Source organism: Dermochelys coriacea, chromosome 2, assembly GCF_009764565.3.
Source record: "Dermochelys coriacea isolate rDerCor1 chromosome 2, rDerCor1.pri.v4, whole genome shotgun sequence".
NCBI lineage: Eukaryota > Metazoa > Chordata > Testudines > Dermochelyidae > Dermochelys > Dermochelys coriacea.
The window spans coordinates 225,804,389-225,832,315 of NC_050069.1; the positions used below are offsets into that span (position 1 = coordinate 225,804,389).

At 42.3% G+C, this 27,927-nt stretch overlaps 1 protein-coding gene and 1 long non-coding RNA gene across 2 annotated transcripts; both read left to right on the forward strand.

Moving 5' to 3' along the window:
* The first annotated feature begins 697 nt into the window (after positions 1-697).
* LOC119851586 (lanosterol 14-alpha demethylase) lies at positions 698-27,831 on the forward strand. The gene is made up of 10 exons (XM_038391654.2): positions 698-1,810; positions 2,828-2,926; positions 9,909-10,085; positions 16,282-16,408; positions 17,824-17,998; positions 20,078-20,197; positions 21,547-21,742; positions 22,113-22,208; positions 25,241-25,409; positions 26,536-27,831. Exons 1-10 carry the CDS (start codon positions 1,658-1,660, stop codon positions 26,712-26,714), a joined length of 1,491 nt encoding a protein of 496 aa, XP_038247582.1. The 5' UTR covers positions 698-1,657; the 3' UTR covers positions 26,715-27,831.
* On the forward strand, positions 23,564-24,027 carry LOC122459005. The gene is made up of 2 exons (XR_006279413.1): positions 23,564-23,661; positions 23,809-24,027. It is a non-coding gene; the product is annotated as an uncharacterized LOC122459005 (long non-coding RNA).
* Positions 27,832-27,927: the final 96 nt, after the last annotated feature.

The following is a 27,927-nucleotide window of genomic DNA, read 5'->3' on the forward strand; positions in this document are numbered from 1 at the left end:
ACTGCAAGTTCAGCAGGGCTGGGGAGGGGGTAAACAGGATCCCCCCCATTCCTGCCCACATAGAGCGGGTACTTATCTTCTCCCCGGTTCTAGCCCATTCTCTGTGTCTCCGCACCAAGCTGAGGGTGGGGGTGCACTGAATACAGGGCTGGGGATGCAGGGTCTAGGAGGGAATTAGGAGGGTGTAGGAGCAGGCTGGAGTGCAGGATCTGGCCAGGAGCTAGAATGAGGGAGGGGGCTGAGGGTTGGGGTAGGAGGTTGGGGTGTGGAGCGCTTACCTGGGGCAGCTCTTGTTTGGTGTGAGGGGTGCAGGTGGATATGTGGGTAGGAGGGCACAGGAGCTCCCCATTTGGTGCAAGGGGTGGGGATGTGGGGGTGTGTGCAAGAGTCAGGGCATGGGATGTGGGGGGCTGGGTATGTGTGGAGGTACAGGAGTCAGGGCAGCGTGTGTGGGGGGTGCAGGAGTCAGGACATGGGGTGTGGGGGGCTGGGTACGTGTGGAGGTGCAGGAGTCAGGGCAGGGGTCTGGGAGTGTGTGGGAGGGGCTGCAGGGGAGGGGGGCTGGGGTCGTGGGGGAGCTCCCAGCCCCCTACCCCGAGCGGTTCAGAGCAGGGGGCTGGAGGAGGTATACCCCGATTCCCCCCCTTTTCCCAAGGCCCTGCCCCCGCCTCTTCTCCACTTCCTCCTCCCTCTGCCCGGCACACAGCTGATGGAGGAGCGGTGAGTACACAGCACGCTGGGGGAAGAGGCAGGAGCTTGGCTGCCGTGGAGCAGCACGGCAGAGCCAGAGCCAGAGCCACACCGCACCACCAAGCTTCTGCCCCTGCAGCGGAAAGCGGGGTGGAGAAGAGAGGCCAGGTCGGGCCGGGCCGGGCGCCCCCCCCGCGAACTCCTCCGCCCCCATCTCCAGCAATCCGGCCGCCCCCCCCCTTTTTTTTGCGTTTGCGGCGGCCTTGATTAGGGTGTGCCTGGGCACATCCGGCACACCCCGTGCGCAGGCCTATGTCCCAGAAACTGTGACACTCATCCCACCCGCATGCAACGCTGACTAGGGAGAGCGGTCCGTGCGCGGTGGGGCTGTCTCTCCCTCTGGATGGGAGGACTTGTGGCACCTTAGAGACTAACAAATTTATTAGAGCATCAGCTTTCGTGAGCTACAGCTCACTTCATCGGCTGCAGCGCAGGAGGAGACGCCTCGTCTCGGAGACCAGCAGGACGGCTTGAAATGCCCAGAAAAGGCACTTTAGGCCGGCAGTGGAGATTACGGGTCAGCCAGCGTAATCTGGCATAACGCCATTGACAGCGCTTACACCAGAGCCGCAGCAGGGCTCGGAGCGTTCAGCGGGCCCCGGCTGGGGATTCCACGCCGGCCGCCCGACCCTGGCGAGGCAGCCAGCGGCTGCCGATTGGCTGCCGCGCCCTGTCGAATCCGCTCCTCGCCGCCCGCCCCGCAAGGTCGCCTTGCGGCGCTCGGGTGCCGATTGGTTCGGAACACGGTGGTCGTCATATAGGCAGAGATCAGCCCAGCGCGTGGAGGCGTGGTTAGCTGCCCCTCCCGGGTGGGGAGGCGCGGCTCGGCTCGGCTCGGCTCGGCCGCTGTAGCTGAACGGTTGGCGCGCCTGTTTCGTGCGACCGCTCACCCTGCAGCTGAGGCGGGATGCTGAGCCTGCTGGAGGTCGGCGGGTTCGTGCTGGAGCGGGTGGCCACGGGCAGCCCCCTCTCCCTGCTGCTGGTTGCCTCCGCCTTCGTGCTGAGCCTGGGCTACCTGCTGCGTCTGGGTTCCCGGCCCCAGCCGCGGCCCGGCGAAGGGGTAGGTCCGGGGCGGAGGAGAGGGGCCTTTAGAGTGGGGGCTGAGAGGGCGGGGCCGGGAGGCTTTATGGGGCCGGGGGGGACCTCGGCTGAGGGAGGGGCTGCTGCCCCCCAGAGCCAGGGTGGCGAGGGGGGGTTACTCAGCAGCAGGCTGGGCATCGGGGGGCTGAGGAAGAGGCGCCCGTGTTGCCTGCCTCGGAGAGGGCCGCTCAGCGAGACCCGCAGCGTTAAGGGGCTGCCTGAGAAGAGCCTGCTGCCCTCATTTAGCAGCCTCCGCCCTACTTAGCCCTGGGGTGCCCGGGTCCGACTTGGAGCCCAAAGCCTCGGGTCGCAAGGATGCGCTTGACTCCTGGCTGGAGAAACCAGGCGGTGCGCGCGCCTCTTCTGGGCAGAGAGCTGCCCCCACGGAAGAGCTGACTGTAGGGGTGAGGATTTGCGGCGTACTGTATTTGGCTTTGTTTCATGCCTTGCGTATCAAGCTGCACACCCACTGGAGCAGTGCAATCGGATGGGGCACTGCCTTAGCTATTATGCAGAGGAAAGGCTCCTTTGACTCCAAGTAGGACTGAGTTCTTGGAACAAGCTTTTTAAAATGCATTTACATACATGTCCCTGCACCCTGTGAGCATAAAACTGAGGCCAGTTTGGAAGTTTATTTCAGAGCTGTTTTGTTTTTATTGAATGACACTTCATTGCAGCCTTATCTGTTATCCGGTGGGCTTCATATCTTTTCATTTACTGTATCTTTCTATTCTAGTCTCATTAATCAGTCTCCAGAAGTATTTATTTGAATCTTTCCTATCTTTAGTTCTTTGGTTGATAACAGTCTCTTATCCAAAGCTGTAGGTGCCATAACATGAGTAATATTATGACTATTTATCCATTTATGTTCTTGGCCAGTGTGAGTTGTTGAATCCTATTATTCCCATAATGAACCATGAAATATGTCAGCAGTCCTAGTGCAGTATTTGATTCAGAGAAGAATTGATCTAAATGTTAAATGAATGTTCTCTTGCAGAAACACCCACCTTATATTTCCTCTAATATCCCTTTTCTTGGACATGCAATAGCATTTGGAAAAAGTCCTATTGAATTTTTAGAAAATGCCTATGAAAAGGTGAGTCTTGTCTAATGAGTGGTTAAATGTACCTAGGATATTCTTATTTGTTCTGCTTCCTTCTGTATTCCCAGAACCTATTTAGAATTTGGATAATTTTGAATCTTCTTGGAATGATATATTTACACTTTGTCTGCTAGAGTTCAATATACCATACAACCTTGATAGTGTGGGCACATAATGTAGTAATACCTCGTTCTGTGGACAAATTAATGATAGAAAGGTGAAGGAGAGATAATATGATTGATGAAAATCTACAGAATCATAATTTCAGTGGTGTCATCCTTTCTGGTGTGGCAGGTAGGACTTGGTGCCCCTCTGTGGCTCCCAGCTTCAAGTCCTCTGGTTGGTGGAAAGTTTGTTAATGCAGTGTCTTTGGAAGTGGGTCAAGCTGGATATCATTCAAAAGCCTTTTCTTCCACAAACATGGAAAGCTTATCTTCCACAAGCCTTTTTTTCCACAATGGTACCAAACATAATAAATTTAGAACAATTATGTAATTGAGAAAAATATTTAAAAATTAATATTTTGAATTGTCCTTTAACATAGGGATGCATTGCTTACATAAAAAAGACACTGATCTTTGGTAATTCTAGATAAGTTGGCCTTGATATGCAGAACTGAAAACGTATTCATCAAAGTCATCTTCAATGTTGTCGCCAGGTAGGGCATCACTGCTTGACATGTTGTCACATTGATCCTTATCCACGCTGCACTTGCACATCTATGTACAGGACAGGCTGCTGGTCAAACATTTGCAAGGGGTCGGCATTTGGTCTTTTCACACAAACATTTGATTAGCTGAATGATAGATTCAGGAGCGCATGGTATATTACACAAAACTGGTGTGATCAGTTCATCCTCAAAGACCATATATGCCCGATAGGGAAGTGTAGTTTTGGATTTGCTCAATCATCCCATCCCAGTACTTTATAATTTGCCTTGTTAATAACAGGTTGTGACTACCAGGGTACAGTCCAGTCTAATGGGAGGAGGGATAACTCGGTGGTTTGAGCATTGGCCTGCTAAACCCAGGGTTGAGAGTTCAGCCCTTGAGGGGGCCATTTAGGGATCTGGGGCAAAAATTGGGGTTTGGTCCTGCTTTGAGTAGGGGGTTGGACTAGATGACCTCCTGGGGTCCTTTCCAACCCTGATATTCTGTGATAATGGGTAGTTGCATCACCCTTCCTCTAGCGTGGGGTGATCTTTACAATGCTCTGCTGCTGTAGCTTCCCTGCCTGGGTTGCTCACAAACAATATTCTTGGGGGAATTCTGCATCACTGTGCAATGCAGAATTTGCACAGAATTACTGTTCTGTGCAGAATTTCATTTTCCCGCCTGCAGAATTGGTACTGCAGAGCTGCTGGTTGCCACTAGGGACCCCTGGAGCCCAGAGAGCCTGGCTCCTCAGCTTGCAAATAGAGGACATTGCCGGGGTAGGGGGAGCTGAAGAGTTCCAGGCAGCTGCAGTTTCCAGCATTCAGGAAACTCCATACAAGCCTGGAAGCCAGCATCAGGTGGCTTTTTCCTCTGTATACCTGGGAGATGGGAGTGCAGGTGTCTGGCCCTGAGGCTGGGCTCTGGGGGCAGAGGGGATGTAGAGGGCTGGGCTCTGGGGGACAGGGAGTGTGGGTGTCTGGGCTGGGGGGCCACACTACAGCTGGGTTCTGGGAAGAGGGGGAGTGTGGGTGTCTGGCCCCACGGTTGGACTGTGGTTTGGAGGGGATGCGGGTATCTGGCCCTGCAACTGGACTCTTCGGAGGAGCCAGACATCCACTCCTCCAGCACCCCCCAACTATAAGCCCCTCTCCAGCTCCCACTTCTCCTGACAGTGTTCTCTATTTGGGAAGCTCCATATGGTAGCCTTAGGGGAGCAGGCCAAAAAAAGAGTTTTTCAAGATAGGCCCAGCTGGCATGCATGACGCACCCAGACTGAGGCGCTCAATAAACGCATAACAGAGAAACAGGAACTTGGTTGTCATAGGGGGTTTCTTTAACTGTCTATTCCTGGCAGAGTATTTTTTTGTCTGTATTGTTACAGACCTACTTGCTGACAGGTATTTTGAAATAAATTACCAAAATAATTGAAACTGGCATGACTATATTTTTATTTTGACAAATATATGCAGAAATTTATTAACTACAAAGGAAGAGATTTTAAGTGACTAGAAGTAGTGAGACATAGGTTAGACAGAACAAAGAGTAGTGGTCTCAAGTTGCAGTGGGGGAGGTTTAGATTGGATATTAGGAAAAACTTTTTCACTAGGAGGATGGTGAAGCACTAGGGAGGTGATGGAATACCCTCTGATCCCACTGAGGGTTGCCAAAAGAAACTACACCATCTGCTCAAGAAACTCCCTGAAAAAGCACAAGAGCAAATCTGCACACACACACCCCTAGAACCCTGAGCAGGGGTATTCTATCTGCTACCCAAGTTCCATAAACCGGGAAATCCTGGATGCCCCATCATCTCCGGTATTGGCACCCTGACAGCAGGATTGTCTGGCTATGTAGACGTCCCTCCTCAGGCCCTACGCTACCAGCACTCCTAGCTATCTTCGAGACACCACTGACTTCCTGAGGGCTTCTACATCCATCGGTGATCTTCATAGTGGCCAGGATGGTGTTTTCAGGGATGTAGAAGCCCTCTATACCAACATTCCACATAAAGATGGACTACAAGCTGTCAGGAACAGTATCCCCGATAATGTCATGGCAAACATGGTGGCTGGACTTTGTCCTCACTCACAACTATTTCACATTTGGGGACAATATATACCTTCAAATTAGCAGCACTGCTATGGGTACCCGCACGGCCCCACAGTATGCCAACATTTTTATGGCTGACTTAGAACAACACTTCCACAGCTCTCATCCCCTAATGCCCCTACTCTGCTTGCACTACATTGATGACATCATCATCATCTGGACCCATGGAAAAGAAGCCCTTGAGGAATTCCACCATGATTTCAGCCACTTCCATCCCACCATCAACCTCAGCCTGGACCTGGCCACACAAGAGATCCACTTCCTGGACACTACAGTGCTAATAAGTGATGGTCACATAAATACCGCCCTATACCGGAAACCTACTGACCGCTACCTGCCTACATGCTACCTACATGCCTCCAGCTTTCATCCAGACCACACCACACGATCCATTGTCTACAGCCAAGCTCTACGATACAACCACATTTGCTCCAACCCCTCAGACAGAGACAAACACCTACAAGATCTATATCAAGCGTTCTCACAACTACAATACCCACCTGCTGAAGTGAAGAAACAGATTGACAGAGCCAGAAGAGTATCCAGAAGTCACCTACTACAGGACAGGCCCAACAAAGAAAATAACAGAACGCCACTAGCCGTCACCTTCCGCCCCCAACTAAAACCTCTCCAGCGCATCATCAGGGATCTACAACCCATCACTCTCTCAGATCTTGGGAGACAGGCCAGTCCTTGCTTACAGGCAACCCCCCAACTTGAAGCAAATACTCGCCAGCAACCACACAACAAAAACACTAACTCAGGAACCTATCCTTGCAACAAAGCCCGTTGTCCCCTGAATAGATGTAAACACAGTTGGCACCATCGTAGGGCCTAATCCCATCAGCCACACTATCAGAAGCTTGATCACCTGCACATCTACCAATGTGATATGTCATCATGTGCCAGCAATGTCCCTCTGCCACGTACCTTGGCCAAACTGGACAGTAAAAGAATAAATGGACACAAATCGGACATCAAGGATTACAACATTCAAAAACCAGTCGGAGAACACTTCAGTCTCTTTGGTCACTTGATTACAGACCTAAAAGTGGAAATATTACAACAAAAAACTTCAAAAACAGACCCCCAACGAGAGACTGCTAAATTGGAATTAATTTGCAAACTGGACACCATTAAATTAGGCTTGAATAAAGACTGGGAGTGGATGTGTCATTACACAAAGTAAAACTATTTCCCCAGGGTTCCCCCCCCCCCCCCTCCTACTGTGCCTCACACGTTCTTGTCAACTGGTGGAAATGGCCCACCTTGATTATCACTACAAAAGCTTTTTTTTTTTTTTCTTCTTCTCTCCTGCTGGTAATAGCTCACCTTACCTGATCACTCTCATTACAGTGTGTATGGTAACACCCATTGTTTCATGTTCTCTGTGTATATAAAATCCCCCTACTGTATTTTCCACTGCATGCATCCGATGAAGTGAGCTGTAGCTCACTAAAGCTTGTGCTCAAATTTTAGTCTCTAAGGTGCCACAAGTACTCCTCCTTTCCTTCCTTAGAGGTTTTTAAAGTCGGGCTTGACAAATTTAGTTGGGGATTAGCCCTGCTTTGAGCAGGGGGTTGGACTAGGTGACCTCCTGAGGTCCCTTCCAACCCTGATATTCTATGAAGTCAGCAATGATTACAAGAAAAATAAAGAAAATGTTTACTAATACTTAACAAGCTACATTCGATTCAAAGCAAGTTTTCTCACTACATCAGAAAATTACTGACCAAACTCTTTAAGTCAGAACTCCTCCCCCAGGCCTATCTTGCTTCCTTTGTCCTTTAGATGCCATGAATATGATTGGCAGAGAGAGAGAGGGTGTCTTCCCTTCCCTTCCTCTTTATAATCCTCTCCCTGCTTTAAGAAGTATTTCCAGCTAAGAGCATGGTGACAGGCAGTTTGTGTGGATGGGAACTCTATGCTGTTTCTTTGCCAAGATGTAGATTTTTTTTCACCCACGCCCTCTTTCCTGCCAAAGAATAGCCACTTAACAGGTAATGGCTCCTTGGCCTTGATTACACCTGGCTAAGGCATCAGCTTGCTATTTTTCTGTGATGAACTGCTTTGGCCACTCCCCAGACTTGGATCATGTATTAATAACACCATAGAATGGAATCTTATAACTTTACATACAATGTTGCCATACATATTTTACCAGAATAATAACCAGCAAATTATGAGTTTTCAAATGACGCCTCACAAGACATACTTTTGTGTCTGCTATTGTAATAATCTTTGTACAATGTATGTTCTGTCATAGCTGTATAAATGTACCCGTTATCAGTGGCAATTTTTATCTGTCTGCTTTTTGGAAAACATCCACCAGTGTAGCTCTTCAAAGTGTCGTAATATTGATTTTTAAACACTTTGTCGAATATGTATCTACATAATTGTTCTAGGTTTGTCATGTTTGGTACCGTTGTGCTCATGGGTTGAGCTGGGTATAATTTCTCCAGTTTCCAACGACACTGTATTAACTTTTCCACCAACCGGAGGACTGGAAACTGCAGAGGCAAGGGGCAGTGAGTCCCCTGCCCCTCCCAAGCCGCAGAGGATCACACCATTGAAATTGTGATTCTGTAGATTTTTACTAATCAAATGACATTTCCCTTACCTTTGTGTCATTAGCTTGCCAATGGAATTCCACATGTTCCCAGACTATGAATGAAACAGTCACATCCCTGGATTTCAGTTGTGGATGTGACTTGATTTCAAATAAGTGTACGTATAGTTGAGGGACACCTGCCAGTTGATTCACTAGTTATCCAATGAGCTATATGAATTACTTACCTTACCATTTGTTGACACTACTTGGGTTCTCTTTCTCGGTCTCTTCCTTGCTGCTGATCTTGGGTCTCAAAAGGTCAGAATATGACTGGGCCCCTACCCTGACTATTTGAAGAATGAGTGTCTATTATAAACTATGAATAATTGGGTGTTCAACTGCACCAAGATTTTTGGTAGCCCGGGGAAAAAAATGAAATGATACTGATCCTGTACTCATAGTGTCTGAATTATGTCAGAAGAAAGCTTAATGGTTAGACTTTCTGGAACCACAAGCTTGACTTGTGGTACTGTTGATTCGATGAATGTGTAGTGGACAAACTGAATAATATGCACATTACTTCATGGGGATTTGGTCAAAGAAAACCTTAAAAGTAGAGTTGGTTGTGTTTTATTGAAAAGTACTGGTTTGTTAAACCCATAAATTCTCATGAAAGTGATTTTGGGTTTGAAATTTCAACAAATAATCCATCTTGCTATACCATGATTTCCAGGCTATATGTCCTGGGGCTGGGAGCCTGAAAGCCCTGGGAAATAGAAAGTGATCATAGAATATCAGGGTTGGAAGAGACCTCAGGAGATCATCTAGTCCAACCCCCTGCTCAAAGCAGGGCCAATCCCCAATTTTTGCTCTAGATCCCTAAGTGGCCCCCTCAAGGATTGAACTCACAACCCTGGGTTTAGCAGGCCAATGCTCAAACCACTGAGCTATCCCTCTCCCCCAAATACAACTGGAGCTTGGGCTTTCAGGACTTACTCTCCAAGGCAGGGAGCCTGGAAGCTCAGATTCTAGCGGAGGCTTAGCTTCTGATTTCTGAAGCAAGGAGCCTGGAAATCCCGAGGGTTCTCAAAGGTTTCAGGCTCTCTGCCATGAAAATCTTTACCTCTCTACGTCCATGTCCCCTTACTATTTCTGTGGTTTCACACCTTCCTGTTTTAAAGAAGGTCTTCCCCCTGTTGTGTGAAAACCTCCACACAAATGAAAATGGAAACTGACTCATTAGACACAAAATGCAACCAAGTAAACAGGAACAACACACATCCTTTATTTATAATCTTGGATATTACCTCAAATAAATCTGATTTTTCCCAAAAATAAGTTTGATTTCAGGTATTTATGTCCCGTTACATGATTTTTAGTCTCTTCTTGTAAGAGTAGGGGCTTGTGCTTATTACCTTTAGTTAAACTTCTCCCCTCTTACCTTCCATTCTTCCCCAGTGTGCAGTGCAAGCTATGCATCAGTTGTCTAGTTAGATGGGAAAGGAGGACAGCAGCCCAGAGGTGGCTGCACTTCAGTAGTATTGTGAGCATATAGAGGTGAAGCAATTAAAATCTGAAAGTTTCTACATAAGGATAACACTTTTTTATAACTTTCCAGATTCTCATTATTTTAAACTAACTTGTCCTTTCCCCCCCTCAGTATGGGCCTGTGTTTAGCTTCACTATGGTGGGCAAGACATTTACCTACCTACTGGGTAGCGATGCTGCTGCTCTAATATTCAACAGTAAAAATGAAGACCTGAATGCAGAGGATGTATACTCTCGACTGACCACACCAGTCTTTGGCAAGGGAGTTGCTTATGATGTACCTAACCCGGTATGTATCTTGAGTACAAAGTCAGTTAAACATCTAGGGTGCAGATCAAATTCTGACAAGGTTGCCGTGGGCTGTTTGGACTATATGATGGGGATTGACAATATCCGTGAAATTCTGGTAGCATGGTTTGCCAACACAGTTGCTCATTTTGATTGTTAGGCATAGAGCGACCAAAGGCTGAACACATTTAGACTCTGGTATTGTTTTTTATATGGCCATCTACTGGTTTGGACAATACTTGTGGGTTAGACCTTCTCTTTCCACCACAGTGGAAAACTAGCAACTTAGCCTTCTTTGTTTTCCTTCCTCCTTTGAGCTTATACTTCCTGAGTGCTGCAGCACCTCACTGACGTTTACTTTTAGCCTAAGAGCACCTTTAGGCTCAGTCCTTTCCGTGGGAGCTTGAGTGAGATTCTTTTTTTTTTTTTTTTTTTTTTTCCTACCCGGCCTATTTGTCCATACAAATATGAGGCGGTACCAACTCCCCAAGCCACTTCCAGAGTCCCTCTCTCTAGTACCAGATCTAAGTGCTTAGTGGTTTTCTTTACAAAACCTTGCACTTCTGTCCTCACCAGCAGGTGGTATTGAGTTTCCTCAGTGCAGCAGACAGCAGCATAACCCTTCTGTTACCTCTACCCTCTTTGCCCTGTATTCTTGCAGAGGCTGAGACTAGAGAGAGAGGCAGCAGACCTTCCTCCCTAACTATGGGAGGATGGAGTACTGCACAAAGTAAAAGCTGAGAGTTTGAGGTTGATAGTTATTTAATGTGCTAGGGACGGCTGCATGCTTCAGAAGCATATTCCCATTCTACAGAGAGGGATAGTGGTGGCATACATAAACTGCTATGGAAGAAAAGAGAAAGTTAGAACCATGAGGCCTTCAGAATCCTTTCATTCTTGAAGAACCAGCTAAACTAAGGCTGACTGGCTCAAATTTTAATCAAACCAGTAGGTGGCTGTATTTGCCATGCTGAAAGCAGCAAGGTGGAATACCTCTGCAGATTGCCCACACGTCCATTTCAGAATGGACCAAGAACATGAAACTTGCTGCCAGCAGAAATAAGTGTTTGCTAATTTCACTATTCAGAGCTAAATGCTAAACTCCCCTCTTCAACCAAGCTGTCCAATGCTATCCCCATTCTAAGATGCACTTTTAAAAACCCATAAGCTGTCATCTTGGTGGCTGGGAAGGATAAGTGAGTGTTTGCATGGGCTTTCTTTTGTTTTTTGGAACCTATGAAAGGTTCTGGGAAGAGGCAATAAGTTAGTTAAAATCTGAAACAAGTATAGACAGAATATTGACTTAATGACTAACAAATGTTGACCTAAAGAGGTTTGCTGAGGAATTGTTCCAAATATGAAAGTAAACTTGAATTTCTTTGTAGTTAATAACATTCAGTTGCTGAAACTTTTGAGTGGGGAAAAATTAAAAAACTTTAATTACAATTTAATGACAATGTGTGCATGTTCTGAAAGCAGTAAGAACCAGATATAAGTGATCCTAGAATGCAGTTCCACACATTTGCCAGTTTCCACTCATGAAAGAAGAATCTAGTCTTGCTTTTGAAAATCTAGTAGAAGTTTGTTGTCAGGAACTCACTTCTATCAGTAGTTCAACCAAGATTTCAGTGTTTTGTTCTTCATGTACAGTAATTTTGTAAAATTAAAATAAAATTCCCCACTAATGATGACAGTGATGTGAGTTGAAAACCTCCTCAGCATTTATAATTTAGCTAAAAGTTCAATAGCATGAATTTCCAAATTAGGTCAGTTTTGGATTCTTTTTAAAAAAAAAAAAATTACTTCCTCTATCTGGCTTCATTCCCAAAACATGAAGTAGCAGTAAGAGCCTGAAGCACAACAGGAGAAGAAAACTTCAGCTGGTAGAGTACAGCAGCCCATCTGCTTGGAAATAATCCCAGTACTCTCCTTTCCAAACAGAACCCATTAAAGATCTCTTCACTGATCTTGAAAGTCCTTTTCAAGATAGCCCCTTCTTGAGGGGTTGTTTCTCACTCCAACCATAACCTTCAGCAACGGCTACCTTACACAGTGCTTACACCAGTACCTGATGTGAAACTTGGTCAGTGGGATACTTGTTAACTTGGATAGAACTGTCACAAGAGCTAGACTCAGACTTTGGAACTTAAACTCACAAAATATAAGAATGACCATTGATTCTGTGCTTTCAGAACTAAATGCCAAACCCATTTCTTTGATTAAGCTTCCTCATATGCTACATGAAAATTTAGAGCGGACGGAGCTTGCTAATCTTTAATGCCACTGCAGGTGAAGGGGAGAGGTGTGTGGTGGTTTTTTTTTTTTTTTTGTTTGTTTTTTGGTGAGGTGCATGTACTGCACTGAAAACCATGTAAGTATCTAGATCAGTGGTGTCCAACCTCTTTACCCTGAACAAGGTCAAGGGGCCCCATGTTTTGGGGCAGAAAATCTTCCCTGTTCTACTAGCTCCTATGTCTCCAGGGGGAAGAGGGAGAATGAGTGAAGTATGTTGTGCTCTAGCTATTCCCAGGTGGCATATAATCTCTTGTGGTCCTCTGTCAGATTGGAGTGTCCTCAGGCAACTTGTGCCTATGCTGCTGTAACCTGGGTTGGTGCAGATAATTGGGGAGGTTCCCTCTGCCCTCCCCTGGATTGTGTGGGCGGCCATCCTTTACTAGGCACTCTGCTAGGCTTACACACATTTGAGCTCCCTTCCTGCTCTCCCTGGGGCTCCCAGGCAGTGGCGGAGCTGCTGAATAGCTCTAGCACAAGAGGGATAGAAACTGTCTGGTGCACTCCTGGGTCACAGAGCTTCTCATGGGGCTACAAGGAGAATTTTCTTTTTCTGTAATCCTAACTTTCACCTATCGTAGGCCACTTGGAACAGGACTGAGGCTTGATGGTGGAAATTAGTGGATATGCTTGGGCTGCTGCTTCTGAGTTTTTGTCTTTTGTTTTTGACAAACAGCATGAGTTCAGTCTTTGTCTGTTAATCATGTTCTTTATAATATGACAGTCATCTAAAATGATATAGACAAAGTGGATGAGGTAATATGTTTTATTGGACTAACCTCTATTGATGAACGAGACAAGCTTTCAAGATTACACAGAGCTCTTTTTCAGATCCTGTGTAAGCTTGAAAGCATATCTTTTTCAGAAACAATATACTACCTCACCAGCTTTATCTCACTAATATCCTGGGACTAGCATGGCTATAAAAACACTTCCCATTATGTGTGAGGTTGTTAGTTACTGTGGTCTGTACTAGATTGGCAGGATGCAACTAGGATGCATATTGCATAATAAGTTAAAGCTGCCCCAGTGAGTATGTCATGTGCTGTGCTATGAAAATCAAACTTTTTGAAGGAGAGGATGTAATTCTGATTTTTTTTTTTTTTTTTTTTGGTTGTGGCTAGGATCTAAATTCAAGACTTTCCATAGTGCAGAGTGGACTGTACACCAACATGAGTAGGAGGTTTGCACAGAGCTTAAAAGGAGAAATGTGGTCTTTATGTAGCATCTGAAGCTTTTGTTCATTTGTGTTGTTGTCACATTCATTAGGAAGAAAATGTTCTCCTTTAGCCAATTGCTGTTTCTGCCCATTGTTTCTCTCCCTTTTCCTGGTCTTTTGAGTCTCTGCTCTTTTCTCTGTAAAAATTTCCACCACCTTCCTCATTCCATCCATTAAAATGATCACTGATAAAAATAGGTTAATGGTGACAGTGAAGTGTCATTTTTAAGTGAGTATTTTAGCCAGATTAATAAAATACAGCCTCCCTGTGCTAGGGGGCAAGGCCACAGAGAGCCCTGTCCTGTCTTTCAGCAGCCCTGTAGAAAGGGCAGAAGTGGTGTAGCTACTTGCGCTTGTGGCGCAAGTGCTAGTACACCCAGTGTTTCTTGGTGCCTCAGAGGAGGTCTCTCTGTGGGGCCATGGTCCAACCCCTTCCACGTTGGCAAGCAATTGCAGGGCTGCAGTAAGAAACATGTAAGCTTCAGGAAATCCTATTGCATAGTAATTGCTGGCATACAGCTCCCTACCTTTCCCTAGTGGCTTCATGATATCCTATCTGTTTCTTGCTTTCAAAGGAAATGCACCCCCTGTGCACTATCTGAAGCACTGCTGCGGTTCTTGGAAACTCAGTCTTACTGGCAAACAATACAGCATGTTAAGACTACTCTTTATGTACCCAGCTAGTGGGTAACTGGGCTGAATATGTAAGCTTAATACCATATCAAGTGATCTTCTGTTCCTTTCTGCATTCAAACCATGGAATTTGACTCCAGTATGTCAATTAACTGCTATATAGTAACGTTCTTGGTATGCCCTATCCAGTGAGAGATTCCATTCGCTAATGAACTAGTTCATATTTGTAATTACTGTAGTTATTGGGCTAGTTATATTTTTGCTTTGAAAACTACATGATGCTACAAAAATGGTAATTTAACTACAATTGAATACATAAAGAGTACGCTAGTGATTGTTTTTTGGTGGGGGGGCACACTGAGATTGCTCAGTCAGGGCAAACTGCAAAGAATGGGGCAGATCCTCAAAAGTGCTGGTTATATTTTAGATTCACCAAGCCAGCAACAAAATGGCTTCTACAATGCCTCACTGGTTGCCCAGAAATCAAAAACATAGTTCCCTTAAAGCAATCCAGCCTTGGACTCTCACTCAGACAGCCAAGTTAGATACGATGAGGACACTGAAAATCTTGTTGTTCATATATAAAGTTCTACCAATCTCAAGAGATTGTACACGTTACCCACCAGGTCAATGAATATTTCAGATCTTACCCAAGTACACGCTTACAGACCATTCTTATTAACTAAACTAAGATTTATTAAAAAAGAGTGTATTGGTTAAAAGATCATTATTCAGTTATGAATCAAGTTCTTAGGTCAGTTTCATAGTAGAGATGGTGAGCTGCTGAAATGCAAAAAGTTCTTTCCAGGATCGGTTAATTAGGTGATAGTCCAAATAGGCAGTCCATATATAGATTTTTGTTGTTGTTGTTGTTCAGATTCTTCAATGAGAATTAGCAGGGTAATCCAGACTGGAGCTGGAGACCTCAGTCTTACAACTCAAGCTTCCCCTGACCAAGCTTAAGCAGATCTGAGATCTTTTTTAGATCTCTGGCAGGCTATCAATAGTCTTGTGACAGCAGGTGCATTCCTTTGGTGAAGAATAGTGGTTTTGAAATAAAAGCTCTCATTTCCTATGTGTACTCAGGTAACCAGTTGGATTCATCAGCATAAGGTAATTATCCATTAAGCAGTTCATAAACAGTTTTTTACAAACTTCAAAGAGCAGTATAGACTGATATTACACAAGTTTCATCTAAATGTTAATATTCCCTTTTGATCTCTGAATTGATAGAGTATAGTAATGGACAGGAACCATCTGTTTACATGATTAACATCTAACAAGATAGAAATAAGCACATACAATTAGTATTTACCTCTAATTCTGTAACAATACATGTTTCCATTTCAAAGCTCTAGTCTACCTGACGGGGCTTGATTATAAGGAATGGCCTTAATTACCATTTATATACTCTTGTAATATGTCTTTAAAATTTGAATTCAGGTCATTTAGCCTGCTAGTTGCTTAACCCTTTCTGGCTCAGTGTTGCAACACTTAATTAACATTTTCAGATTTGGGTGCCTAAACTTAAGCACTAAATAAGTGGCCTAATTTTCAAAAGGTGTCCAAGCATTTGCAGCTCCCATGGAAGTAGATAGGATCTGCAGGTGCTGTTTAGCTATTCGAGTGATTTAGGAACTCTATTTAACTCTGAAAATGTTAGCCAAATGTAGTGCCAGACTTTAATATAGAATATGATAAATGAGTTCTGCTTTGACACTTTAAGAGATATGCAACTCCATCACAGTATTGTTGCGGTTTGGATGTCGTTAAGCAAGCATTCTTACATGAAAACCAAAGCAGCTAAACTCAAATGGAATTTCAGGTTTATAGCTTGTTTTGTTTTTTAATTTTGTTCTGGAATTTTTTAAAGCGTGTGTCATTGTGGAGTCCTAATCTTGATTTCATTTTACTTTAGTTTCTAGAAGGTACTACCTGTCCACAGTAACTTCTTTATTTTTCTATTTCTGTCTTTTCTGTTTTAGTACCACTTGCAATACGCTATTAATGACTAAACTGTAATGATGTACCTCTAATATCTTAACCCTTGCAGGTGTTTTTGGAACAAAAGAAAATGCTAAAAACTGGGCTGAATATAGCTCAGTTTAAACAACACATACCTGTAATTGAAAAAGAAACAAAGGAGTACTTCAAATCCTGGGGAGACGGTGGAGAAAGAAGTAAGCAAGATCTGATGCTTTGTGTTTTGAAAAGTTACACTGAAGGTAGTGCACGAAGTAGACAAAACTAGCTTCATATGACAGTATTTTAATCTACTTGAACATTTTTAATAGAGTTTGACCAGTCCTTCCTTTCTATCAGACATTCCATGCTCAGAAGAACTAGGTACAAAGCATGGAATGCCTTTGCCTACTTAAAGCTCAGGGGAGGATGAAGCCACTCTCAAACTTAGTAGTAGGTGTAAATAGCTAATTTGCTCTTGGCTTTGTAGTTTGTCCCCAACCTAACAATTCCGGCTGAATTAGGATAGTTTTGCAGGGGTTAGGCCACTTGTGCCTAATATTTTCACTGTTAAACCAGCAATTTAGCATTTCTAAATGTTGTTCCCTTGTTCCAGAATCAAGATCAATAACTCGCATCCTCTTTAAAGAAACAAACAGTTTGTAGAAAGAAAAGGAGTACTTGTGGCACCTTAGAGACTAACAAATTTATTTGAGCATAAGCTTTCTTGAGCTACAGCTCACTTCATCGGATGCATCCGATGAAGTGAGCTGTAGCTCAAGAAAGCTTATGCTCAAATTTTAGTCTCTAAGGTGCCACAAGTACTCCTTTTCTTTTTGCGAATACAGACTAACACGGCTGCTACTCTGAAACCATTTGTACTTCCTTAACTAAAACAGTCTCTTAAACCAAATTAGATTAAAAAAAATTAATCAGAAAAAATTGACTCCACCTGTCCATTTTATTGGTGAGCATTTATTCCCAAATATCATTGATTTGAATAGGGTTGCTTCATCATGAGCATGTTCCTCCTGGGGGAATTCTGTGCCACTGTGCAATGCAGAATTAATGTTCTGTGCAGAATGTCCTTTGTTCTGGCAGAATTGGTGTTGCAGAGCTTCTGGCTGCCACGATGGGCTGTTAAAGCCTGCAGAGTCTGACTCCCCAGCTCGCAAATATAGGACACTGCTGGGGGTGGGGGAGCTGGAGGCTTCCTGGCAGCTACAATTCCCAGTATGCCCTGAAGGTAGGGTGACCAGACTGGGGTGGGGGGTAATAGGAGCCTATATAAAAGAGAGGCCCAAAAATCAGGACTGTCCCTATAAAATCAGGACATCTGGTCACCCTACCGGAAGGAAAGAGGTGGTGTGCAGGAAACTCCACACAATCTCAGGACCCAGCATCAAGCTTTTTCTCTCCCTGGGCTCTGGGAGTGGAGGGGGTCTGGGTGTTTAGGCCGGGAGATCCATATGTGGAAGAACACTTTCAGAAACACAGAGGAAAAAATTATTTAAAATTCTCTGTGTATTCTGTTACTTTTTTTGGCAGAAGTGAAAGTAGTGGCCTGTTAATGTTGACACCATCTCCCCAAAATGCGTGCTGACTGATTTTTCCTTTTCCTCCCTTTATTCAGATTTGTTTGAAGCTCTTTCAGAGCTCATAATTTTGACAGCAAGTCATTGTTTACATGGGAAGGAGATCAGAAGCCTACTCAATGAGAAGGTGGCACAACTGTATGCTGATCTGGATGGGGGATTTACTCATGCAGCTTGGCTTCTGCCAGGTTGGCTTCCTTTGCCTAGCTTCAGGTACCAAAAATAACACTTTAAACTGGATGTACTTAAGATACTTCTGTGCCTGTTTCAGCTCTTTATTAAAGTATGTTTTAAGTGAATATGAATTTTAAATAAAAATTAAATGCAAGGATATTTCCTGTTGGGGAGTCTATCAAAACACTGTTTTATGGTGTAACCTCATCTAGAAATTAGGAAGACAGTTGCTTTTAACTGACATCTAAAAGCATAAGATCTATAGTGTGCCTAAAAGCATAACAATTACAGCATAACTAAATGTTATCCCCACAATTACCGAGTACCTAAATTGGAGTCAAAGCATTAAGAATGTGGGTTTGGGAGGTTTCTAAACATGTTAATTCAGTATAATTGAGCTGCCTAAGTTTAATGCATGTAATTTAAGTATGTACTGTTCTAATTCAAAGCACTTTTTGTAGCTTTGTTCATTTTCTACAAAACGTAACTTTTATGTAAGATATTTATTATACTGGGTCTGATCCTTCAAGTTCTGCATGAGCACGTGGGTTTGTTTGCATCTTGTCTTAAATTCATTTGTATTAAAACTTTAGAATTAAAATGGCTACCACAAATTTTTTTTTTTTGCATAGTATAATTGTATAGGCCCTTATTCAATAAAGCACTTAAGTGCTTGGTTAATGTCAAGCAAATTAGTAGTTCAAGTGATAAAGTCAATACATATTCCATATTAGGTGAATATAGGCCAGTTTGCATGTGCTGGAGAATTTCCTACCAGCACTACACACTGGAGGGTACTGTCACATGTGTGCAGAATCATTTTGTTCTATCTGGACAGCACTAAATCCTTCCAAAAATTGCCCAAACTGCTCCTGGCCTGTGCAGAGGGTCTTAAAGGGCAGGCCATATCTTCACAGAGAATATCAAACTGGATTGCCTAGTGTATCTGGACATGTTATCAGTGTCTGTAACCACACAACAATGTGAAAGCACATTCCGCCAGGGCACAGTCTATCTCTGTGGCCTTGCTGGCAAACCTCCCCATTCAGGACATTTGGAAGGCAGAAACCTGGATGTCAGTGCATCCTTTTGTTGAAATTGTATAGTCAGCTCCTTGACCACGTTTTGGTTCGTTATGAAATATGTTCAATAAACCAAATAACGTCTGTCAGCTTTATTGCTCTAAGCCAATAATAATGTACAGGGAAAAGGTTCTCTGATCCCAATCTCTGGGAAACCATCTCATGCAGTGATGTTACATTCACCTTTTGCAGATAATGTGCTCACAGAGTAGTACATTTCAGCTGGGTAGTATTTATATGATGATTTTTATGAGTTACTTATCTCTCTTTTTACATGTCACTAAAATCCAACCCAATAGCTTGTCCCAATTCCCAAACTTCTTGTTTCTTCCTTATCTTTGTTTTGGATACAAGCATTCCAGGTACTGGTCCATGAAGGTATTTCTCTAGCTTGCATTAAGCTATAGAATGTATCTCGATGTTGACACGTTTCCTATCTGCTTATGCCAAATGCTTGCTTCAGCAAATGCAAAGTGTTATAGGATAGTTAATCTAAATGAACATGATTATGGTATAGGCCAGTTTAGGCAACAACACAGTTATGTTTGTGCTTAATTGCACTGAGGGTTGGGGTATGTTGTAACACAAAGCAGCTCTCTCTCTCTCTCTCTCTCTCTCTGGCCCATCTCATCAGCTCAGTGGAGCTTGAACCAGTTTTCCCAGTCTTGTATTCTGTTGTGTTTCTGGTGCGTACATTGTACTGTGATGCACATATCCACTCCATAGTCCCAGAACTCCTTGATGTAATTACATTATTGGATCACATACCTAATCTGTTCTGCTCCTCAAATTGGTATTTGAAATTACTATGACCCAGTTAATATTTTGGTAGTAAATGACTGACATGTCTCTTAAATATTCCTTTTAAAGACTAGTGAAAACTTTTAGATAAAATGCCTAAAATACTTATTCACAATCTTTTGGATTGTCACTGATTTATTTACAAAGAAAAATTCTGCACATCTGATAAAGTATTTACAGCATTTTGTGTGTTTATTTTATACAAAGACTCTAATAAAAATGCTTTGAATTACAGACGTAGAGACAGAGCACACAGAGAAATAAAGAATATTTTCTATAAAGTAATCCGGAAACGCCGGCAATCTGGGGACAGGGAGGATGACATGCTCCAAACATTGCTGGATGTTACCTATAAGTAAGTGAGTGTTGAAGGCTTGCCATGTAGAAGCGTAAGGGGGAAGTGCTTCATTTACCAAAATTTTCCAAGTCCATTACCACATGACTCTTGTCACCCACCCATCCTCCTCATGTCTCTTCTTTGGGTTATTTGGCTTTCTCCTCTTATATGCAGCTTTCTATTGGCTTTTGGAGAGAACACCTCTTTCCATGCCACTTTGAGGATAATGGGTGGAATTTAGGCCTTCTTGCCACCTCCCTCTAAAGGCTGAAGGATTTCATTTTGTTTAGGTGTAGAATGTGTGAAGCACCCAAACAGTAGATTTCTTAAAACCAAGATTGATTTTAAAAATGTGTAAAGAAAAATCAGACTAAAATACCCCACCTGAATACTATGCAAAGCTCAGGGAGCTAGGCTTCCTTATCTTAATTATAGAGAAGAAAGATGTTACATGGGTACAAAACCTATCCCTCCCCACCCTTTAGTCAGCATAACAGCCTCATTTTCCATCTCACTTATCCAGCCTATTTATCGATCCTTACGGTAAGGAGCTCTAACTCCACTAGATGAGGTCACCTCAGTGTTTCCATAATGCAGATTTTATCAGAAGTCTCTTCTAGAGAGGATATGCCACAGTTGGTGTCTCCAGTAAAGTTTTTAGTCTTCTAATCATCTCTAAGAAGGCTGGGAAGCTTTCCATCTTCAAGTCCCATATTTCAAAAACTCTTTTGAGCTCAATTTCTGTAGACTAATCAAGGTGGTTGGTTTTTAATTTCATTTCCATTATGTACTGCAGGAGTTAGACTGTACCCCTGTTGCATGCCTCGTTTCTCAACTGTACCCTTGCTGGATGCCTCTAGTTTCTGTTGCCCTCAAGCCTCTTTTGAAATCTTTCAGCAGTTTCTTCTACCACGGATATAGATATATATTGACAGACCCTTTCTCACACCTCTGTTCTCAGTAGAAAGAAAAAGAATTGAGTCTGTGCATTGAGTCAGTAAAATTACACGCACAAATGGCAGACAAAGTGTGGTCTTGCCAAGTTCATTACTAGCTGTGTTTAAGTGTAGATCAAAAGGTTAGGAAGTTATTTGTTGTAGATGCTTAGCCAAATGTTGGAGGCAGCTGTCAGATAGCTGTTGCTTTTCTCCCTCATGGCAGCTATGTGATGACTTTCTCTCTAGCTCTTTCTCTAGCTCCTTGCCTTGCAATCTCTCTTCTTTCCCATGCATCTGCAGTTCCCCAGCTGGAGGAAGGAAAAAAACTGAAGCTAAAAGTATCTACAATCAAACACTTAACGTGAATGTATAGCACTATATCTGGATACCTAATCAAGTAAAGCTAGCATGTTTATTTCCTTAATCTAGGGATGGCCGTCTGCTGACAGACGATGAGATTGCTGGAATGCTTATTGGGTTGTTGTTAGCAGGCCAGCATACCTCTTCTACCACCAGTGCTTGGCTTGGCTTCTTTTTAGCTAGAGACAAATCAATACAGGAACAATGCTATGCAGAACAGAAGACAGTTTGTGGAGAAGACTTGAAGCCCCTAAATTATGACCAGGTTTGTTTGTTATATAATTTTCAGGCTATCTTTAAAACACTTTTTTATAAATTTTCAAAAATTTAAACTCTTACTCAGATACTCTGTTACAATTACAGCATCTGTCACATGGATGCTAGATGCTCATATCCTTGAACTTGGTGAATGAAAGCAGGTTTTGGTGGTAATTTGTATTCTAGTATCACCTCCTGGAGAGTGGAATTTTTTTAATTCAGTCAAAGCAGAAACAAACAGGGTAGCTACTGAAGTATGTATTTGGAATTGTGTATTTAATATATGAGCAGCTTATCACAAATGGAAAAACACTGCTTTATGAACGTTAAATTTTCCTAAATCATGAGGAAACTGATAAAGTTTACTATATTTGCAGCTGAAGGAGTTGAACATGCTGGACCGCTGTCTAAAAGAAACTTTAAGGCTTAGACCTCCTATAATGACCATGATGAGAATGGCCAGAACTCCCCAGGTGAGCATATTTGTTGACTCTGTCCAGATCAGTGGTGTGGCTGTAATTTACATCAATTGTAAATCTGTAGTAGATAGGGAATGACAGTTGGAAAGGATGCAAGTCCAAACTAGGTTTTTAACTTAGCAAATGTCACCAACTAGATAAGCAAGTTGTACAGTGAGCTGCACAGTGTGCAGAACACTAATTAGCACAGGGGCATAGGACTGGAATTGGATGGTTTCAGCTTATTCCTGTCAGACCAGGGAAAATGAAGAGTTTGGGAGCCAGCAGCAATAATCTGTTTATCAGAGAACTTGTTGTGGCATTTTTGTTGTACCTTGCTAAATCACCAGTGCTGTGGGTGTGTTATAAGCTTTTTTATTTTAAGGACATAAAGATCAGGATCTCCCCTGCCTTGGAACTTTCTGCACTTGTGAATATAAAATTAATATATTTAACTTTATTTATTGTACTGTGGTATTTCTGTTGGTAAACTAATCTTGCTTCCTCCTGAAGGGCCTTCTGTCTCCTACATTGACACTTGTCCCTTTTGTACTTTGAAAAACATACAGTGCTATCTAGTGTGAATTTTTCATCTCTTTCCTCTTGGTCTTAGTTTGATTTGCAGTTTTTCTAACCTGTTAGTACCCTGCCCTTCTTACCTGATATACCTCACACATGCTTTGCAATGCACATCAGCTGAAGTCAGTGCTCAGCCTATCTGAAAATGAGGCCTATATGTCTCTGATATTAAGCAGTCTGATTACCTCTGTCTGTCCCCTTGGGCACAAACAATAGATTTTTTTTTTTTAACCTCTCTACAGGTGGGTGAGAGAGAAACTGATGTTGGAGTGGAGTGTTTAGGTTTTGGTTAATCTTACATAACTGCTGTTCTATGATGTGGATGAGAACATGCTTAACTTCAGATTTTTAAACTTTTTTATTTTTACTGTTTGTAGTGTTTGGATGCTCACTTGAATCACCTTAACTGCATTGCAGCTAAGTCTTTCACGTGTGTGGGTACTGAGAGGTCTAGTTCTGTTGGAAGCTCTGTAGCGGGAATGAACAAGTGAAGCTGGTGATCAGATATATTACTATGTATAACATATTTTAAGGGGGAAAAAAGTGATACTATTTTCATCTCAGCCTAGTTAAACAATAGAGGGAGCTGTAACACAGGCTCATTTATTCTGAAAATACCTTGTTTAACTCCAAGGAAAGGAAGCTTTTTCTCTTGTGTAACACGCTGTTCTGTTTCGTTTTTGTATGCATGAATGAGAAACCAGAGCGCTTTCTCAAAACACCCCTTTTGTCTTCACAGGTATTTCTCAAGGTTTCAGGCTACTATCTTGATTGGGTGCCCAATATTGCTTCTAATGCAACTGACAAATTTTCTTAATCTTGTCTTTTCCCTATTTAAATTTTCTTTAAATGAACAAAAATCACACAGAGATCCACAAATCTTCTGTAGGTTTCAGAGTAGCAGCCGTGTTAGTCTGTATTCGCAAAAAGAAAAGGAGTACTTGTGGCACCTTAGAGACTAACAAATTTATTAGAGCATAAGCTTTCGTGAGCTACAGCTCACTTCATCGGATGCATTATCCGAAATCTTCTGTAGTAAGAGATCCCTTCAATAGGAGGCGCTTTGAGTGTGAAAATAAGCTCAACACTTGCTCGTGTGACATGCCTGGTCATGGCGAGGGTCACGGGGACACAGTACAGTAGTAATGGCAGCATCTTGCACCCTAACATGCATCTTTCCAAATTCTGTCTTCAGTTGGTGGGGGCTGGTGAAACAGAATCTAAAGATTAATGAGTAAACTGGAGCAATAATAAATAAATAAATAAATAAATAAAAAAAGCCTGGGGCATAATTACCAAAAGGGCTCTAAAGATTCGCAGAATGGTGTATCCACTGGTGCAACACTTGAGAGAGAGGATGGCAGTGCTAATTTCCTTTCCTTTCTTTGTTTCTCTTTAATTTTTTTTTTTACTACTTTCAGTCTTGATCAGTCTCCCCAAGCAGAGTTGGCCCCATTTCCTAGCCTGCAGTCACATAACTTCGTTGTTTTGCTGTAAAGTCTGTTTTACTATATTATGCAGGCAGTACTTGTTTTGTCTTTATATTTACTTGCATACTGTGTCCCAAATAAACTTGCTGTATGTAAGATGGCAGTTTGGGAGCAAAGTATTCTTGAAAGTATAATCACTGGGCATAGTGATTAATATGCAACACATTTTCACCAAAACTGGAAAGTCATTGTGGAGCCTGCACCATTTAAAATTTTTTTTTAATTTTTAAAAGAAGAATTTGTTGTGCAGGGGAAATGAGCTCACTCTGTGTTCATAGGCTATGTTTTACAATTATCTGAATACAGTACCTAGCGCATATTCCATCTGAATACAGTACCTAGTTAGGAACATAGGATCTCTTTGGTATTCAAGTCTAGTCCCCTACTACTGCAGACAACCTCCATCCTATATTACTATTCACAGATGTATCAAGCTGTATCTTAAAACCAGTTGTTTGCTCCTACTAGTCCTATTGGAAAGCTATTCCAGAACCTCATTCCTCTGCTGGCTAGAAATCTTCTAATTTCCAGATTAAATTTATTCAGGGCCGGTTCATATCAATTTATTCTTATGCCAACATTGTCCTTTGGTATTTACCCTTGGTGCATTTATAAAGAGAGAGAGAAGAGCTATTTAAAGTTGTCTCCTCTCAGCCTTTATTTTGTTAGCGTAAACAAGCCAAGCTTTCTTAATCTCTTATAGGTTTTCCATTCCCCATATCTTCCTAATAGCTCTTCTCTGCACCTGTTTTGACTGAATTCATCTTCCTTGACCATTGGTGTGACTAGACTTTTTTTTAATCATAGTATTCCAGATGGGGTCTGACCAGTTAGACTGCTCTAATTGTTTAGCTTAAAAAAAAAACCCAAAAACAAAACACCTTTATAAACCAAGTTGAGGATGACCCTTTTGTAGAAGGGAAAAGGGAGAACTGTTTTTTGTAACAGGACTTTATTTATTTATTTTTTTTCTTATAGACTGTTGCTGGCTATACTGTTCCTCCTGGCCATCAGGTTTGCGTATCTCCCACAGTTAATCACAGACTTAAGGATTCTTGGATAGAAAGTTTAGAATTCAAACCTGACCGTTACCTCCAAGATAACCCTGCAGCTGGAGAGAAGTTTGCATATGTGCCATTTGGTGCTGGTAAGTCCAATGATACAGTAAGAAATTGCATTAGGACTTAAGGGTTCTCAAACTTCATTGCACCATGGCCCCCTTCTGACAATGGGAAGGGGGTGGAGCAGGAGTCGCAGCCTGAGCCCTGCTGCCCCAAGTGGGGCTGGAGCTAGGGCGTCAGCCTTGGATTTCGGCAAGTCTAATGCTGGCCAAGGTGACCCCATTACAATTGGGTTGTGACTCACTTTGGGGTACTGATCCAGAGTTTGAGAACCAGTGCATTGATAAAATAGCAGCATCTTAATTCAAACATCTGTTACCCAATGGCACCTTCACTTTTAAACTAAAGGGACTTAGTCAATTTAAAATCTAGTCCATTTGACGTATTTTTTGGTACAACACTTGAGTCCATGCCACTGTGGTTTTATACCCACGCTGTCCAAAGTTTTGAAAGTTTTTTTCTCTTTTTGCTTTGTAAAAGACCCTCTCAAATGGGAGACTGATCAGATGGGGAAAAAGTGAAACTGACTGTAAAAGTGCTGTTTAATGCATGAAGTAAAAAGTTTTGTCTATTTCAATTAATGTAATTTTAGTTGTTGCTTGGAGCAGTAAGCAAGGAATCTTTAGACATCCATGACTTTCAAGTTTGTTTACTTATTGTCAAGGGGAAAAAACTACACTAATGTTCACTGTGAAACATTTCACTGATGGCAACAATAACTGCATCATTGTACACATAACATTCAACAGAGGAAAGTTTTTTTTTATGGCTGATTTGGGAATAACTTTTCAATGTGTGTTCTCCCTGAATGCTGAATTAATGAAGATTTTTGCCAAGAAAATAAAGCAGATTCTGTTCTGTAGATAGTATGTGAGATTTGCTGCTGTGAAGGTAGGGTTGGATTTGAAATCAAAACAATATACTCACATTAACCAGCAGTGCTGTGGCTGTTAAACATATACGTACGTCCTCAAGTCCTACTGATGTCCATTAGTCTTAAGTATGTGCTTGGCTGAAGTGGTGCCATAAACAGTTGTTTAAACATGTTGAAAGAAAGCAGTGTACATTTAAAGCAAATTGTTTAACTCTTTCTTTTAGCTCAAGATGCATTACAAAATGCATTAACTATTCTCCTCTTGGATTTTCCTCTAGGCCGTCATCGTTGCATCGGAGAAAACTTTGCTTATGTTCAGATTAAGACTATTTGGTCTACTCTGCTTCGTGTATATGAATTTGATCTCATCAATGGATATTTTCCTACTGTAAACTATACAACTATGATTCACACACCTCATAACCCAGTTATCAGATACAAGAAGCGATCACACTAAGTTTTGGAGACAATTATTTCTCTATTTAAATTGACGCAATTAAATGGTTAATAGAAAAGCTGGTCCATTGGATGTGTAGTGTTAGAAAGTGAGGTTAATTTAACCATAAAATGTGAAATAGTTGTACACTACACAGTACTGTACATTCTAAATTAACCAGACACTTCTACTTGTGTAACAATTTTAAGGTGGATGCTGCATATCGGTATAGTTGAATCCAACTGGTCAGTCAAATTTTAGGACAAAGGTCCTGAACATCTAATCTTTTTTTTTACAAGCTTAAATTTTAATGGGTGCTTCTAAAAAACCTATTTTCCTTGATTCAGCTACTTTAAGGGGCAAGACTATGCTCTTATGGATATCCATGGGAACTGACACTGGTGTGTATTTTAATGTGAACAAGTTGGAACCTGCTCACTTTGCAGAAGTGAACACTTTCATGAAAATGCTCGATAGTTCTTTATATAAATGAACCAAAAATTTGGGTTTTAATTTAGAAAACCATAACACTTTCAAATGTGACAGGCGATTTTAAGCCTCATCTTGACAGTTTTTGAAGGGTCTGGATTTTCAAAAAGGGCTGAACTGACCACTCTCTGAAAACTAAATTATGTAAAATTAGGCATCCAAAATTAGTCACACTTGGAAGTCTTGGTTTCAGTGCAAAGATTAGCAGTAGAACCTTACAGATCCAGAATTAATACTTTAGAGTAAGCAGAGCAAGGCAGTTGTATCCTATGTATATCTGAGAAGTGTAGTTTAACTGTGTTCATTTTGTATTAAAAGTGAATGAAAACTAGTGTGTACTACTATATTAACTAGAGTTGTATGTCCAGTGTTTAGAATGATGTAGAGGGAAGAATGGGTACTGTATAGCAATTTTTTTAAGTGCCTGCTGTTTGGGGGGACAAAGTCTTAAAGGGTTGGCTATTACTATTAAATCTTAGCAACCACTGAAGCTGTCCACAAAGAGGCACAGCAAATTAATAAGGTTCTTCTCCTGTAATTCACATGGGAATGGATAACTTACTTCAGGACAGTTAAATGTTGTACTTGTGTGGTGGAAAATAGCTCTGACTTGCAGAAGTTTTTCATTAATTTATAAAAATTTGTGAAATAGTTTCCTGGGCTCAAAACACTGTCCATACTTTTTTAGAAAAATATAGAAAGTAAGCTCTTAACTTCCTTTTTGTTGACTTTCCATAAAGGAATG

Excerpts from the sequence above, each read along its gene's own strand:
- LOC119851586 (XM_038391654.2), top strand. The coding sequence starts at position 1,658 with ATGCTGAGCCTGCTGGAGGTCGGCGGGTTCGTGCTGGAGCGGGTGGCC. Across the intron at positions 2,927-9,908 it reads TAGAAAATGCCTATGAAAAG|TATGGGCCTGTGTTTAGCTT; the intron begins GTGAGTCTTGTC and ends TCCCCCCCTCAG. Across the intron at positions 17,999-20,077 it reads CTTCCTTTGCCTAGCTTCAG|ACGTAGAGACAGAGCACACA; the intron begins GTACCAAAAATA and ends TTTGAATTACAG.